This window comes from Epinephelus fuscoguttatus, linkage group LG12 (genome assembly GCF_011397635.1).
Source record: "Epinephelus fuscoguttatus linkage group LG12, E.fuscoguttatus.final_Chr_v1".
NCBI classification, from domain to species: domain Eukaryota; kingdom Metazoa; phylum Chordata; class Actinopteri; order Perciformes; family Serranidae; genus Epinephelus; species Epinephelus fuscoguttatus.
This window is the reverse complement of record NC_064763.1, coordinates 33649510-33668108: the sequence shown is the minus strand read 5'-3', so window position 1 is coordinate 33668108 and position 18599 is coordinate 33649510. Positions and strand designations below refer to the sequence as shown.

The window sequence follows — 18599 nt, the reverse complement described above, 5'->3', positions numbered from 1 at the left end:
TGAATTTGCAAAGATAGCCTGCTCTCCGAGAGCTTGGGTCTTCAACAGACAGTCTGTGACCCCTAGGGGGTCATCAGAGTTACTGCAGGGGGGACGTCAAATCACCTCTTGATAGTTTAAGTTTTTTACTTGTATCGGCATCGGCCGATACGCGCGTGGGTTTGCGGATTTATTTTTCCCTGGCACTTTTTTTCATTTGAAAGTATGTGGTTAAGTTGAACAAAGCTGTTGAATCCTACTGTGTACAGTAGTTGTTGTTTTATTTATGCTTCAGCTTAAATATTTGTTTATTTTATAAAGACATTACTGGAAGATTTAAGAGCACTGAACTCTTTTTTATTTGAATGTATAATAATAATAATAATAATAATAATAATAATATTCTCTCTGTTCTACCTCAACTTTCCATCTTGTTTTAGTAGTTTTTACTGTTCAATAAATGTTTCTTATTTTAAACTTGAGACCTGTAATATTTGTTATCATTGTGTCATTTTTTTTTATGTAAATTGAGGGAGCAAAAGCAGTATCGGCCCCAAATATCGGCTCAAGAAAATCAGCAGTCCATAATCGGTCATCGGCTAAGGGTGATGGCAAAAATCGGTATCTGCATCGGCCCTAAAAAAATCCATATCGGTCTATCCCTAGTTTTAGAGCCTTCCGCCATTCTGCCTCTTGCCTCTAGAACTCTCTCCCCGACACCATCTGCAGTAGTGACTCTCTTTCCACCTTCATAACCCATCTGAAAACATATCTTTTTAAAGCAGGCATATTAGGTCTGATTTAATGGTGACACACATATTGAGACTTGCATTGATAACAATTTTATAATGATGATTATATACTTAATATTTATAATTACAATTTTTCATTTCATTTCGTTTAATTAACTTTTATTGTATCTTATAGAATTGTTTGATATTATGATCTATGGATACATTGCTGCTTGTTTGTTTTTTTTAACTGTGTCTTGTAAGGTGTCCTTGAGTGGTTTGAAAAGGGGGATTTATACTTGTGCGGCAGACCCTACGCCATAGCCTATGCAAGTGGCCTACACCGTTTTTATTGTTTATTGTTTACACACCCGAAACACACATTAAACATGGCTTAATAGAGGCAATTTCAAACACAAGTACACAAATCTGCTTTACAATAACTCGCAGCATTCACAGACAAACACTTGTCTTTATTTGAACACATTTTCCCCACAAATACAACATGCTAATGTTTTTAGCACAAGCCTATGGCATTTTACATTGTATGAATTAGCCTAGCAGCAAGTGGACTTTTTTCTCTACTCATATAAAGCCAGGGACAACAGCAACATTGAATGAAGGTAACGTTTCAAAACTCGGCTCCATTACAACTCACAAGGTTCACCGACAAAACAGCTGTCTTATACTAAACATGTTTTCCAACAAGTACAACATGCTAACATTATTAGCACAAGCCTATGGCATTTTACATTGTATAAATTAGCCTAGCGACGAGTGGAGAGTTCCTCTGCTCATATGAAACCAGGATAAATCACACACAAGACTTAAAATGCTCTTTTGGGGGGCTTTATTGTTTTCACAATTTATTGTCTTAACTAGAGTGTGGATACCCGACCTGAGCCCGACGGAACCAAACGGACCTATCAGAACCCAGCGGGCCAGGCCGGGTTCGGATGACAAATCAGTAATTTTGATCGGGTTCGGTTCGGGTTCGGCCCACTTGACATGCTGCTGTGTTGTGCTATGGCCTATTGAAGTGCTGGATTTTTTTCATTTAAGTGACAACGCCTGAACGCAACACAGGTCAGTAGTTACATTTCAGGCAAACTTGCTATCAGGAAACTTAAAACTGCCGAAAACCATGCAGGGAAATCGGTGGTATGGAGGCTTTTTGATTTAGTGATTAATGCAGGTGATAACGAAGCAGTTGGTTGTGTGTGTGCTGTGCTGTGCTGCTGTGCGTGTGGCGTGTTTGTGTGTAACAACAGCCTTTTTTAATGGTCATTTACACACTGTCCGTGTGTAATCACAGTAAACAGACAAGCTGTAACCATGATAACAATAACTGTGTCAGGTAACAAACTGCGTCGCTTGGGTTGGGTTCAGACATAAAAATCCGAAAGGCTGTTGGGGTCGGGCCAGGCTCGGTTCGGACAGTGAAAAATGCGGCCTGAACTGCGCTCTAGTCTTATCTGTGAAATGAAAGTAAATAAAAGCTTTGTTTCCACTGAGGGAAATGGTTTTCAGCTTATAAAAATAGACAGGAAGTGCGTCTCTGTGACATGTAGTTACATTTCTGGGGAGGTGAACTTAAGGCTACGGTGTAGGCTCTACATCGATGTATAAATCCTGCAAAGGACTTGAATAAATAAAATGCATCATTATTATTATTATTATAGCCTACTCAGTGACTGGTTGCAGATATTTAGCCCAAGATATAAACCTTATTTGTCCCATTTCACCTGATGTCCTAAATTACCTGACTCCACCCTAAGACAGCAGAACAGAATACCTTTAAGTTCAGTCATGGCTTTTGGTTTTGTTATGTCCCATCTGGCCACCCGTATTCAAAACTTCTGGGGTCGCCTCTGTGCAGCACCTGATGAGATGCAACAACCCAAACTCTTTCCAGGAAAAAACGCCTCTAGAAACAAGCTCAGAGTGAGCCCTCTTCATCTCTGTCTTCATCTCTGCTGTAGAGTAGCTCACCGCGCACCCGCCCCCCGCAGGGTCAGCTCTCCGCTCCGGCCTTCTGATTGGCGGAGAGAGCCGTCAGTCAGGGGATTATCCGTGTCCGGGTAGGTTGATTACGGTCTGCAGCGCTGAGCCGAGCGGGGCTGTGCAGAAAGCATTGCATTTAAAACCGCCCAGGGAAGACACCGCATTTACGAGGCTAGTTTTGTTTTTTTTGCTGCCGCCCTCCCTCCCTCCTCGCCCCGGGTTGACTCTGTCCCGACCACTATGACTTGGTGGAGAGGAATGCAGCACCGGTTCACCTGAGCGCGTGCGTTTTTCTTTTTTAACCCCATCAAACACTTACTCTGCTACTTTTTATTTCATTTAATTGGATGCCGTGTCGGACTGCTGCTGCTGCTGCTGCTGAAAGACCCAGGAGGACTCTTGCTTGTGTCAACTTGTTTGCCTTAAAATAAAGAGACGCAAGGTTATGTAGGTAGGCACTGCTGTGGGATACACCTCCGCTCCGCTGTTTACATGTTGTAATTGGATTTTCCATCATTTCCAGCAGCAGTAGCAGCACCAGCACCACCACCAGCAGCAGTAGTAGTAGTAGCAGCTCGGGGTTTCCTCCCTCCTCCTCCTCTTGTTCCTCCTTCTCCTGTTGGGAGCGTTTTGCCGGGTGCTGGTGGTGGTGGAGAAGAAGATGGGACTACCTGCTCTGGAGTTCAGTGACTGCTACCTGGACAGCCCGCAATTCAGGGACAGACTCAAGTCCCATGAGCTGGAGCTGGACAAGACCAACAAGTTCATCAAGGAGCTGATTAAAGATGGCAAGGCGCTGATCCAGGCTTTGAAAAGTAAGTGTGTGACATCACTAACATTCATGCATGCTCTAAATATTGACAAAACTCAGTTTACTGCATGTGGCTTCTCAGAGTGAGTCACAGAAGGCTCTGACAAAGTCAAGATGCCTTCAGGTGAGTGTGTGAGAAAGAGTGCTTTGGAAGCCTTATCTCAGTTGCACCAGATGAAAAGCCCACACTCTTTGCTGTGTGTGTGTGTGTGTGTGTGTGTGTGTATGTGTAACTGATAAAGCACATTTCAGAAGCTAAGAGGCAAGGTGGGTGAATTTGACTGAGCCCTGAAGCTGTCAGCTCATTTGTTCCCATCAGCTTACATTTTAAGGCATTTAGAGGGAGAGAGGGAGTGTGTGTTTTGCTCACACTGATACTGTGTTAAAGGCTGTGAAGTTGTTTAATGTTGATAAGGGATTTAACCACCAGATCGTTGTCCATACTGTGAAAGAGCTCTTATTATTGGCTTGAGGAATGAGGGGGTGACTCCAGGTGAATAAAAGCTGGACAGATGGGTAGCAGGGCATTGGGGAGGAGCATGATGGTTGTTTTCAGGTATAGCAAGACTAGATATGATTATGTATTGTAGTGTAGGAGTTAGGCAAGGTTTTTTTGATCCACAAGAGCACAGCAATGGGTTGTATTGCAAAATATTTTACACAATGTATGAAACTTTCAGAATTGCAATGGCCGAATGCCAAATGTTAACAAGGACTTTGGTTTCTAATGGCCTTAAACGCGCTTACCCTCAGTTCCATGAACAATGTTCAGGAAGAAGCTTCTATGTAAAGTATGTGTGCGTTCCAGCACCCATACTAGCACACTATATAGTATGCTAGAACAAGATTTAGTATGTCCCAATACATATAATGCCAAAAATACCAGGATGTCATACTATATCCAGTCCGACCCACAATCCTCTGCACTGTGGACGATACATCACATTGACGGAGACGCAAACAGATGACAGTCGATTGACAGCTGACTGAAGCCGCAATGATGGATGACGTTAAAGTGACTGCTGCCAGTCGAATAGTAACAATAACCATAAATAAAAACAAAAGGGCAAAAGTATTAAATAACAGTGACAGAGAAATGTAAATATGATTTCAATGTCGTGAATATAACATGTTAGAATCGACAGTGTACGCAGTTATAACTTATTGCAAAGTAAAAACCAACAGCTGAGGGTGATCTTTGTCTCAGGCAAGCTCGGTGAAGGCATTTTGTTTTATCCCTGAGGTAAGAGATATATGAAAATGAGGGTCAAAACTCAGAGCGTTATGTTATTTACAAGTGGTATGTCCCGATTGTGTGCATGCTGCGTACAACACATTTTAAGGACAGCTGCAGTACATACTAAAAGTAAAAAGAAAAAGTATGTGTTTGGAACACACCCTATAACTTATGTGTAACCAATTAGCTGAAAAACTAGATATGTATTATACATTTCATTGCAGCGTTCGCAGCTTATTTAGCCTACATTCATGGAAGATTTGCATTTGCATGAAAACAAGTGTCCAGTACTCAAATGGGGGATCTTATCAACTCATCAAGAATGTTATTGTGACATGACACTATGTGAGCCATGACTAAAACCTGATGCTAACCTAAAACAAAACTTTAACTGAAATAACCTAACATCACATTAGCCACCCCCCCTCCAATTAAGACAAAGCTATCAGATGTCTAATCAATGAAACAAAATAAAATGTAGGACTATTTGTCCCACGTTTTATTTTGTTTCATTTTGTTCTTGGTCCATGTAGTAGCTGTTGTGCTCTTGGAGATTGTGTCACAATATTCCTCAGGAAAAGGAGTTGCATGAAGTAGATATTAAACGTTTAGATTTAAAGACAGACAGTTTCTATGTGGTGACATTATTCTTGATATTTAATATCATCTAATGAATATCCTCTGGTAATATGAAAGGGATTTGTGTGTTTGACTGTTGTATAGTTGAATATGTTTTGTTATTATTATCGGTATTAATGTAGATTTTACAGTCATATGGTCCAAATCCTGGTTCAAATGTCTCCAACCCATCAAAGCACAAGATCTTCCTATGGGATTTTCTTTGGCATATAAATGGGCGGATTAATATGTTATCCATATACTCATAAGTCTTTTCACTTGTACAGTAAAAAAAATCAGCTGTTTCATATCTATATGTGTTAAGTTTCATGGTGCCACACTGTACATGTACACTCCTGATACTGTAGATACTATTGTGTTTTGGTGTATAGTATTATTTACACTGCTAATATTCAGATCCAGAGTCTAGCCGGCAGGTTAACCTGAACTTTCCACCCCTGTGTTATTGATTGTACCTTTAAAAACAAACCAGCTCAGTCCTCTGTCACCACAAAGCTCGGTCAGCTGACGTGCGGCCACAAAGACAATTCTGCTTTTGTCCACTGGTGAGATCTAGAAATCAAACAGCATGGCCTGATTCACTGCGGCCACGATGAGAGTGAGAGTCATTTGCTTGTTCTGTGCCATTGTAGCAGGGCGCTGCTGAACAAAGGACAAGTCAGCAGATTTTCCTGGTTAATCTTTTTATACCTGCACTACACAGTGTTGCTGCCCTTTGCTGGCATACGAGATGAATCGGTTACAAAGGTCTTGTCTGACAGCACTTTGAAGTTCTCCATGCATCTGTGCTGTAAATCTTTTCCGCTGCATCTTTCAACGCACCTCGACCTCCTCTGCTTTGCTTGAGGCACTGAGAGGATGTGTGACCGACCGTCCTGGGAAGCCCCTCAAGTTTTGTTAGTCACTAATTGCTGCAGGAGGAGGAGGAGGAGGCCCAGAGTCTCCTGACAGCTTTCACATGTGTTTTTGTTGTAAGGACTACATGCATGTTACCACAGGAGAAAGTGAAACATTTACAGCATGCTACTCAGAAGCCTGTTGTTATGTCTCTTGCTTCTCCGGGTTTTAAGTTTAGTTCATATTGCAGTGTGATGACCTGTATAGGGTTAGGCGATATGATGATAGAGACTAATGAGACAATAAAAATGTAACTAATATCAGAGATTTTTTAATACTGTTTATAGGAGTTAAATGTCTCAGACGGTTCACTCTATAAACAAATATACATATTGTCACTCTTACCTGTAGTGCTATTTATCAGTCCAGATTGTTTTGTGTGATATCGCCTGTAAAGATATCAGCCTTCTCTCAAGTATGATAGAATTAGATGGTCTGCTTGTTGTCTCTATATACAGACTCTACATTCACTGAATGTAGAGTCTGTAGGCCAACCCCGGAGATCTTGCCTCCGGAAGAAGAGAGGAAGAGTCCTGGTTTCCAGTTGTAGGCTGTTTGTAGTCCGCGTGACATTGACCAATCACGTTTGAGCCGGCTGCAGTTGTTGCCAGGTTAAACGGTCCCTGCGGTGAACTAATGAGGCGGAACATAATTGGCATCACTGCAAACTCTGAATCCATCGCAGTGGTTCAGCATATTTACTTATATATAAACGGAAGTCGGAAACGGAAATTCATCTCCTCCGCCCAAATCAAACCGGAATGCCAAAAAATCGGGGGTCTGCCCCCAGAGGCTGTATCACCGTCTGCTGGAAGTCAGACGCCGAATACAGCCGATGGAGTCCGAGAATGGTCTGCTTGTGATGTTCAAAGACCCAAAAATAAATTGGAAAAACTCAGCAGCAATGTCTCTTTCCAGAAATCATGACCCGGGTTACTCAAGATAATCCACAGACCCTGTTGGAAGCAGTTTCACATAGGAACTGCTTTCCCTCTGCCGAACTACACCCGCCAGCTGTATCACTGTGCAGAAGGAAGCGTGTATCTACTCATGGGTGAGGAGCTCGTGCTCTTGATAGGGCAAGATGTAAACATTAATGGCATCTATGCTGATCTGTAATGTTAGCTAGCTCAGGTGAGTTAGCAGTATCGTACTGTCATCCATGAGTAGATGCACTCTTCCTTCGGAATGATGATATGGTTGGCATTTGCCTTTCGGTAACAAAAAAGTAGCTCCTACATGAAACTGATTTCTGGAAACAGACATTTTTGTTGAGTGTTCCAAATGTACTTTTTGGTGCTTTGAGAACCACAAGCTGAATACCATCTAGTCTGATTACATTTGAGAGAAGTCTGACATCTCTACAGCTGATATTTTCAACACAATGATTGTCACACCAAGACAATCTAAATTGATAAATAGCACTACAGGTCGGAGGAAAAACATCTATGTTTGATTTTGGATGTGAACAGTCTCTTTAATGTCTGTGGTTGTAATGCTCTACAGAAATACTGGGCTTTTGGGATTTTTGAATCAGTGTATGTTTATTTGTCAGGTATTTCATTGCTAATTTTGATTTAATTTTGTGTTAAAAACAAACATTCAACCAATTTTGTCTTTAAACAGTTCAGTTAATTGGATTTCTGGGAAATTTACTGTATCATGTTGTATATTATCAGTATAAAATTACATACATATATTGTGAGTAATTTTATATTGACATGCACCCTCAAATGCCAGTTTTCATGTTATTTAGCCTCTCTGTATTGATATGGATGGGATGGACACAACAATAGGAACACCTGTTTGTATGAATCCGCTTTTATGTCTGGAATCTCCCGTCTACATTGGGCTTGAGATGTGCCCACGTTGAGAACTTGGCTCAGATTCCGGAGTTACTCCCTTATCCTTAAGCCTCCTTAAGGAATCTGATCCCGTTTGATTAGGGGGTGGGTACCTCTGGCGAGTGCATGCCTTTGCTGACGTTGACCCCAGCAAGATTCGAACCCTGGACCTTCTGAACACCTGTCTGTATAATGCAATATGATTCAACATCAGCACAAACTGCAGGCCCCAAAATGACCATAGTCCATTCAACACCTCACTACATTGTAACCTTCATGAATGTATGATTTACAGCAGGGGTCTTAGACTGCATTAGTTTTAGCAAATAAACTGTCAACTGCAGTGTATATCCATATTGTCCTGTAGAAGACTGCACAGCACACATCTGTTATAGATTCATTTTGTGTGCAGTGTGAAGCTGGCACCTGACAGTTTGTTGCTGATGGTGGTTTCTATAAATAAATAATGTTGCCAAGTGCTGAGAGCGTCGTTGCAAATTGCATAACTGCACTTATTTTGCTGTTCATAATGTGTAATCATCAGATGACAGGAACTATATTAGGGAATCTAATAGTAAATGTTACTAAACATTGATCACAAACAACATCTTTCAATAAAACATATATATGAAGCTAATCTTTTTGCATATGTGAAAACAAATCTGCACTGATACTGATGTACCAGGGATAAACTAGCTTCCTCTTCTTATCTTAAGCGAGTTAAACACTTTGACGTGTCATTGCTCATCAACACCATTTTTCAAATAGAGGAAGTTACACATGAGCTATGATCACCCCATTCCAAATTTACCGCAGCTCTGTCCTGTTTGTGGGTGCCGTTTGGTTTATGTAGCAATTCAACATGTAGACACATTCAGACAAACGACTGTACGCTCACACAAACTCGCACAGACACATGCAAACTCTGCTTCGGTATGGACTTTGCAAACCACAAAGTCTCCTTTGAATAAGTACCTTTGAGACACACACAAATGCGTATGTACAGTATACACAGACACATATGTGTGTGAGTTTAAGTGTGTGTTAGCCAGATGTCATTTAAGGGCAGATGTAGCTTGTCATTACGGAGCCTGTAGAAATGTTTGGTTCTCTGCTCCACCTCTAACATGACACGGCTCAATCAGCCAAACAAACCCTAATTGCCAGCTTGGCCTTCACTGGTGCTGTGAGGGGGAAACGAGACACTGTGTTTAGATAGTTTATGTGACACCGACGCATGATGTTGCCATGTTTTCAGCTCAAAGTGTAAAGATTAATGGAGCTATTTTTGTGTCTGGATTATTTTTGAGTTGGACTCCAGATTCTTTTTCTTTGGCGTCATCGTCCTCACCATGTGATGTGGCAGAAATGTCACGAAGCAGTGTGTAAAATTACTGACCAGATCTGTTGTGCTGCAGTCACTCAAACGCTCCTGTAGCTTTCCAGAGCTGAAATCCATTTTGAGACATTGATTGGATTTCAGAAGCATCGATAAATAGGTTTTAACACAGAGATACTACTGTAAATGTTATCACTATCACGTGTACCATTTTTTTTGCACGTGTGTACACCTGTTGTGAACATAGAAATACCAGATTTAGCGCTCAAATCCCCTTAACAGTTCAACCAAAAGTCAAGCACACCAGCAGTAATCTGTCAGTCAGTAGATCATTTACTCAAAACCCCCCACCCAACTCTATAATCCATGATAGCAGTAATAAAACAATGCTAGAACCAGTACATATCCAATTCTTGTTACCACCGTGGAGTCCCAGGGCTCAGCTGTCATGGACTAGTTTTTCACAATGAGGTCATCGTCCGCTGCACTGACAGCGCTGCTTCCTGGATTTAGGGATGTTTTAGCCCGAGAGTCATCCCATCATTAAGACACACACTAATCACATTGTCATGCACAGTTTGTGTGCAAACACATACACACACGTGTTGCAGTGAAAGCGTGACTTATCATTCTGTCATATAGATCGTTTTTCTTAACCATTAAATAGAGCTTTTAGAGCCCGGAGGCTTGAAACATGAGAGACCGCAGCTGGTAAGTTAGAGTTCCCTGTTAGTGTTGGCTGTGTGTGTGTGTGGTTTCATATCTGCGCATGTATGCTGTGAATATAGTACATTCCTTGATAAGTATTCATGTAGCCTGGTGACCTCTGTGTATTATATCCTGACCTTTCAGGAGCTAATGAGATGATGCTAATTAAAGGGCCAGTGTGTAATATTTGGCATGGTTTATGGTCAAATCTGAATCTGAATCTGAATATTCTACCCATTAATATGTTTGTATAAGTGTACAATCGCTATAAAATAAAATTTGTTTGGTTTTCGTAGCCTTATAATTATGCTTTTATATATATATGTATAGCAAGGGCCTTGCTTTAGAGAGGTCGCCATCTTGCGCCGCCATGTATGTACAGCAGACCAAGCGGACAATCCAGCCAGCCAGAGAATGCGTTTCGTGTGTATAAATAAACCAACGAAGACAGCGGAAGGAAGGAAGAAGGAGGAGGAAACAGCAGAGAGTGTTAGTAGTTCGTCAACAGAGAGTAGTGAAAAGTTTCTTTAGTCATAAAGTTTGCGAATGGACCACACTTACCACGCAACAGGAGAGAATGAACCCGAACCGTCATCTGTGAGGAAAAGAAGACGCAACTTCACTCCTTGTGATGCACTCTCTGCGGTGCTTTTCCTCCTGATGATATGTCTCCCCAAAGATGGTAGCACCGAATCCCATTCTGTGCAGCAAAATGGGAGTGGAGGATTCAGCCTCTCGTCTCGCCCACTCAGCATCCAAGTTCCTCATCTGTATGCTCCGGCTCAAACAGTTATGGCTCTGGGTCTGTGTCTGCTACAAGAAACTCTTCAAAAGTCGTCCATTGCAGCTACTATAGTCCAGAGATATCGCTAGGCTGAATAAACAGCTGAGCTCTGTTTACCGGCTACGCTGTCAGTCAGTGTGCGGGCTGGAGATTGGTGGAGCAGAGAGGGGAGGGGGTACCCGCTTGGTATTGTAAACGAGAATGTGTGTATGGAGTGTTTCTGTTACGCTAGAAGAGTCAGAGTTTGGGACGGAGTCTTTTACCCCCTGGAGTGTTACTGTATTTTTTGGAGTGCTCAAATAAACGGGCCTTTTTCCCGAACGCTCCTCTGGTCTCCTGCTCGTGAGGGATTCATTACAATATCGTAACATGGTTTAGATTTCTAAATAAACATTCACCTCGTCGCTAGATAGACCAACTCCTGAAAAACTCGTGTCTGCGCAAGGCTTTTTGTCCCAACGAGGCCACCGTCATTTACCCGACGGGAGGGTTGAGCGAGTGAGCCCTGCAATCTAGAAGTTGACCACTGATGTCACTGTTTTCAGCGGTTTTCAACCCATTTTACACACTGGCCATTTAATAGAGGGTTACAAGCCAGGACAGATACACTACATGGTGAGACAGAGAAAGCAAGAAAGGGAAAATACAGAGAGGCAGATGGTGGATGACCCAAGAAAACAACGTGTGCTACATCATGGAATTTGTCAGAAATATTTTAGAAACACACCATCTCAACTTTGCACTAAAACTAGAGCATTATGTCGTAATGATGAAATGGTTTAAACTTGAAAAGATGTGTTTTTTAAGGAACTATACAGCTTTATTTCAGCAGAAAAACACAGTCAACTTGAAATTGTTTCACTTTATCAATGGCTACAGCTCAGCCAGGAAGTCTGTCTCTGGTGTAGTTTGGACAAAAATGGCTACACTGAACCATAAAAATTTTCAGCGACTATTTCAGCCCTATATAATTGTCCAGATTTAGCCAATGAAACAATGCCATGGCCCTTTGGGGGAATAGTTGATGCCTAAACTTTTACAACTTTTTTTTTTTACCCATAACTAAATTTACTCTCCAGGAACCGCTGCTATATGAAAATGACATAGTAAACTGGTTGGCCTGTACCAAAAAGTACAGCATCAAAGGCTTGACCCTAAAAGCACACACACACATTGTTCAGGCATGTGTGCGGCCTGTTCCTGGTTAAAAACAGGCCTCCACCCATTAGCACTGTCTTGATAATGGCCTTATTTTCAGGCATTTACCCTGGCTTCAAATTGAACCATTAACTGCCCCTAGCAACCTCTCAAACAAGCTGCGGGCTATGCGAGCTTATTTGTAAATGTCCCAGAGAAGTGGAAGTGGGAATTCCCAGCGACAGACCGCACACTGTTGCAATCGATATCCCTCTCCATCTCCTTCCTTCTTTACCTTCTGTCTTTGTTTTTCCGCAGCCACACACTGTGCTGTCAGTGGGTAATAAGGAGGGTAATAGCAGTCATTCAGTGGCTCGCCTGTCAGCTGGGCTGATGGATGAGGGTCACACACACGCACAAATGCACACCGCACCATAACTAATTCTCAATTATGGCTGATGGAGGGAGTGAACCCTGGCTTTGAATAAGGTCCAGAGCAAAGGAAGAGTATGTGCCAAGGGGCAAAAGAAAGAGAAGAAGAGTGTGTGAGAGAGAAAGAGGAGGTGGGGGTGTTGTTGTCTTTCACAATGGTGTTTAAAAGCCGACATGGCCTTGTTTTCTAGAGGAGCAGAGCGATGTAGGTTGTGGAGAGAAGGAGAGGAGGGGAAGGGGTAGAGGATGGAGGTGGAAAGAAGCAGGAATCTAGGTGGGGGAAGTGAGATGGGTGTCACTGTCTGAAGGCATTCCTATGCAGACGTCACATGGGAACAAAGAGGAGAGAAGGGAGTGTGTATCTGTTTTTGCGCATGCAGCGTATTGTCTGCTCTTATTAATATTCAGGATTTGCACTACATGCATGTTTTCTATTATACTGCTACATTTCTGCTTGTGAGAAGATGTGCGTGTGCTCAGTAGACATGTCCGTGTGTGTGTGTGTGTGTGTGTGTGCATGTTGCCACTGCAGTACAGCCCAGTGGGGGTTGGGGGTCTTCCTTGAGCTGTGACGTAGCGTGGAGGAGAGGGAAATTAGGGCACGACTCAGCCCAGCTCTGGTGCTATTGTTGCCTCGCTTTTGTCAGGGCAGACTGTCTGACAAACACACACAGACACACACAGACACACACACACACACACACCCACCCACGTGCAGTCACTGACTTTTAACATCGTACTAGATCAGAATTACGTGTATTTTCCAATGGAAGAAGCACCAACACCCTAACTCAGAATTTTGCAACAGAGCAGTTTAACACATTTTTTGTGTATCTGATCATTTGTTGCAAAACACGGGATTTTTGCGTTTGAATAAAAGACCAAACAACTTGACTTCTGCACTCAAGCACTTTAACTCCTTGTGCACGCGATGCAAGGTCTTTTGTTGTTGCACATTAACCTGCTGAAATATATATGAGCACATATGAACTTCTTTAGATTTACAGAGCGCCAGTGGCAATATGGGAAAACTCCTAGTGTTTCATCAACAGGTTGCATCCATTAAGAACATCTATGTGGCCTGGTGCATGTATAATTAATATCCTCATTAAAAATCTGTTGGGGCCATAAATCAGGTAATGAAGTGTATTCAAAGTGAACTTCTAAGACAACAGATTTGTTGCAGAAATGGCATTTAGAGTTCATAACAATCACCACAGAAGTGGATCTCCAGCCAGTGCACCGCTTCATCTCATTAGCTAAATCTTTGATGTGGTGTATCGGCCCTGGACTCCAGCTGGACTGAAGCTGGTAAATATTTTAGCTCGGGGGCTTATTTAGTTACACTGCCCGCCATTGATACACTGACTCAGCCCCGAGACGCACTGTGGTATTACTTACTTGTGTTTTCTCTCATGACAATATGGGACTTATTTTGCTGGTATGCAACCTCTGCTATAGGCCCCCAAGATGCATGCACATACAGATGTAAAAAGATGATGTGTTTCCTGTTTTGGGGGGGGGGCAGGTATTGCTGTTGCAGCCGGCCAGAAGTGTTAACACAAGCAACACCTTCCCCTGAGTTTAACTCTGGTTATATGTCTGCCGGAAGTCTTCAGATAGTTTAAAAAAAGCATGATGAATGTACAGTATGTCTTCAGGCAGAGGCAAGAGAGAGGAATGTAGATGTACAAACAGATTCAGGGAGGTAATGTTCGAGAGATTTACAGGATTATATAGAAAAATCTGTCATCAGGGGAACTGAAAGAAGAAGTTTTTCTCATGCCATACTTGTGAATACACTAGAGCCATTTAATTTAAATTCCAAATGTTAACATTTAAGCGTACCTGAAACTGTATAGGAGGAAGTGAGATTCACACGTACACACTGGTATGTTTAAATCTGAATCGCTAACACTTCAGCACAGCCACCACATCACCTTCAGTGATGAAAATACCCCTCTGACTCTTGACAGTAAGTTAAATGCAGAACTGCAAGCAGTGTCTGTGGTGCACCTTTGAAGATGCATACACTGATGACTCATCTTGTTTTATATGTGCTCGGCCACATAGTTGCAGTTCTATTTAAAGACAGTTTTTGTTTCTCTAATGCTGCTGATCATTACTAATATAGAAGATCTGGGGTTTTCCTGTACAGTGACATTTCTACAGAACAGAACTACTTTGAACAGTGCACCTACAGTATAACAAAGCTTTTTTTGTTGCACTGGCCTCAAGCAAGTAGTGTTAATCTGCCAAGTGTGAGCGTTATGTAATGTTGCAGCGTCATTATATTATCTTGTCAATGTGTAGCAACCGAGGCCTCACAACCAAGGCTGATTCCCTCCAGACATGTTTCAAGATGTATAAGAATGTTTCAATAATCTGCTTTTTGCACAGAAAAGTTCAACCACCCTGTTAGAACTCTAAAAATAACATGTGCTCCTTCCTCCACAAGATGCCCCATGGATTTAAGGTGAGCACGGACAAACTTCGCCTGCTCAGCAGATGAATGTGAAAACAGCCTGTTAGTGTCAAACTCTGCAGATACATCATTCTGCACGGTGAAGGTCAAACGTTCAGGTGACGTAACAATGAGCAAAGCACATTTCAGGGAGAAGCCGTGGCTGAGTGCCATTAAAAAAATGAAATATTTTGTTTACTAAATGAATGTCTTTCAATAAGTTGTGATACTTTCCTTCTGTTGTGTGTTTAGTTTGAAGAAATTGGAGCAAGACAGGAAAACAAACCGTTCATGATGAGTAATTGTGGAGGAATTAAATGTGCGTAACTCTATCCTGGCTGCACCTTGTTCCACCTGACTGTGTGTACTTTGTGCCTTTGCAGCTGCATGTAAGAAAATGCCCATCTTAGCCAGTTACAGTCATGTATTTATAAGCATAGTCTGGTCCTGACAGGTTACTTTGCTTAAAAGAAATGAAGCAATCTGCCTTTTAAGTGAGATAATGTCTCCTGCAATCCAATGAAAACCAACTTGATTCAAGAATGTTCTTGAACTGAGCTTCAGTTTTGTCTTACTGCTACAGCTGTTGGCCTTGTTCATCCTAAATTATTTAGCAAAACCAGGAAACTTTTTTTAAATATATATTTTATTCAAATATTCCTCTATGTGTAAATTTGGTGCAAGCACGGTTTTGCTAGTCACACATGAATTTGATCACATAACTACACTCTGAAGATCATAAAGCACCAGGAGTGAAGCAGGATGAGAGGAGGGAAAGTGAACTCTGAGGAATGCTCTTTAACTTTCTGCACACCGCCACCTGATCGCTGCTGTTTGGTCATAAAACAGACAGCTGTGCTTTTTCACAGCTGCTTAAAAACCCTGCTTTTACTGCAGGTGGTTATGGATGCAAATTGTTTAATTGGAGCTGTTTTTACAGCAGGTGGTAGGCGATGAATTATCGTACCTGTACCTGACACCCTACCCTCGTCCTCCTGCACAAGGAACCGAACAGCAGCACGGTGGAGCTTGAGTGTGAAGTTTGTGTTTTCACTTGAAAATTTATGACAAACTTAGACACACAGAAGGGCTGTTATCTCGTTCATGGAGCAGGATTTTACGGCTGATCGGCACCTAATGCAGCAGATAAAAATGAGGAAAAAAGATTTTTCCATTTGGCTACATGTCTGAGCATCTGTGTGTTGTGTCGTAGATCGGAACTGTCAAAAGCACTTTTTTCTTACTGGTTTAGTGGCTTATTTTCACTGCCACACCTGACAGGATGTTGTGCTGGACGTTGGATGTTGTTACTGTCCATAAAGTGTCACATGAGCTGACTTTGTTTGCAGAATTTTATGATGGTTGAGGAGCAAAATGTGCTTCCATGTAATGATAATACCCAGATTGTCCAAACAGGAAGCTACAGACTGAGGTTTATTACTGAATGCCATGGGAATGAAATGCTGCTTTTTCTGTCCTGCAGGAAAAAGAAATGTCAGAGGAAGACAGGAAGATTTATCTGAACCTCTTAAAAGTGAATCTTCACCTTGAGGTTATCGTTAACTGGATAGCCTGCAGTGTTGAGCTGTCAGTCCCAAATTCAAGACCTGTGATAATGAACTAGAAACTCTCAGCCGGTGGTGGCGTGAGGTGAAGGTGTGGCTCTGAGTCGCTACGCTTGAGCAAGAAACCTTAGGCTACTGTAGATCTTGCCACCCAGATATGTTACCAGGAACACTTATGGAAGGCCTGACAGGTGTGTTTCAAATTGGGCAGATAATACACAAATACACCCACACACACATTCTCTCTTACATATACATACACACACATGCTGACACATGTTGTTGATAAAATAGTTTTTTTCCTCCCACATCAAAGCTCCTGTAGTGAGTCAGAGCGAAGGAAGAAGAGCCTGTGTAACAAGTCAGAGGCCGGCCTGGTGTTCATATCCAGCTTCTTTTCAGGGATCTGAGTGTGGAGGTTGGAAGGTGAAAACAGGTTGTTGTTGTCCAGGAGGGACGAAACTGTCTTTGATATAGCAGAGAACAATCCCTCTTTGTTGGGTTTAGGAGGCAGCTCAGATTTAATGTTCAGCTCCAAGGTTTCAGTGTTTTGAAAGCTCACTTCCTTGTGGGCATGAAGGAATAAACAGGTTTTGGTTTCCAGTGACCGCTTGACGTCATGGTGATTACATTTGTTTAAGTACCGTGCCTATTTACCAATTCTAGGTACTTGTACTTAACTTTCATGCCATTTTACACTTCCACTCCAGACAGAAATACTGTATTTTTTTCTCTTCAGTTACTAGATACTTTACACATTTTGATTTTACATCGTAGTGGCATGGTGGTGCAGTGCCTAGCATTGTGGCCTCACAACAAGAGGGTTCCCAGTTCAAATCCAGGGTGAGGGAGCCCTTCTGTGCGGAGTTTGCATGTTCTCCCCATGTCAGCATGGGTTTTCTCCAGGTGCTCCAGCTTCCTCCCACAGTCCAAAGACATGTAGGTTAATTGGTGAATCTAAATTGGCCGTAGGTGTGAATGTGAGTGTGAATGGTTGTCTGTCTCTGTGTGTCAGTCTGTGATAGTCTGGTGACCTGTTCAGGGTGTACCTCGCCTCTGGCCCAATGTCAGCTGGGATAGGCTCCAGCAACCCCCAACCCCTAACAGGATACGGAAAATGAATGAATGAATGATCATAAAATGAGCTTTTCAATTATGTGTTGCTAGAACTTATAACATTAGATCCACCATGAGTAACTAAAATAATAAAATGCTATAGAGTGTGCCAGTAAACCCGGAACTCCGTTAGTGCTTTTACCACTTCCGTTTCTCTCGTCTAAAAGTCGATATGCTTTTTGAATGGGATTTTGGTAAAATGCCTCAAATAAGGTCTGCGGTTAACAAAAGTTTAAGCGAGCTTCAGGTTTTGTTCTACGACATAAAACAGGTCAGTAAATACCCTACTTGTGAATTTTGAAGCTTTACGTGTCGTAAAAAAGGCGGTTGCTAACAAGTTGCTCAATAATACAAACCCTGTCGGGGACATTAAACGTCATCACCCCCGAACAGGCAAGAGTGCTGGCAGTCCGCCATTACAGCTTCTTATTTAGCTTAAACAGTCCGATTTCCCCATTATACAATGTTTTTAAAATAAAGAGGCCGAAATCAGTTGAAAGCTTAGTGGCGGTGACGTCAAGAGTCATGCGACCGTGGAGTAGTCATGTAGTCCGTTAAAGCCTAACGTTAGCTTTTTACTTCTGGCGATCGCATTTAAGCTTCAAATGCGGTATGAAAGGTGTTCATGTGTGAAGATTATCTCGCTGAACAAAATCTGTAAGTATCATAAACTTGTGTTAGCCACAGAGCTTATTTTCTGACATAATCCAAAATGCAATGTAAAAATCACATTCACTTTCTCTTCCGGGAATCAGCCCGATGCTAAACTTCCAGGTTTTGACGTCAGCCCCGGCACACTCTATTGAGCATTAATGCATCAGTAAAAATAATCTAATATATAACAACGTGACATAATGAGTATGTTTACTTTTGATACTTAAAGGTCAAATGTGTAGGATTTAGTATTGTCTA

The 18599-nt window shown here is 42.0% G+C and overlaps 1 protein-coding gene across 1 annotated transcript in view; it reads left to right on the top strand.

Moving 5' to 3' along the window:
- Positions 1–2829: 2829 nt before the first annotated feature.
- The window catches only part of LOC125898455 (rho GTPase-activating protein 26-like), a 125650-nt gene continuing 109880 nt past the window's right edge, over positions 2830–18599 (top strand). The window contains exon 1 of the mRNA XM_049592251.1: positions 2830–3529. Coding sequence (XP_049448208.1) covers positions 3376–3529 — 154 coding nt within the window. The 5' untranslated portion in view covers positions 2830–3375. The remainder of the gene's footprint in view (positions 3530–18599) is intronic.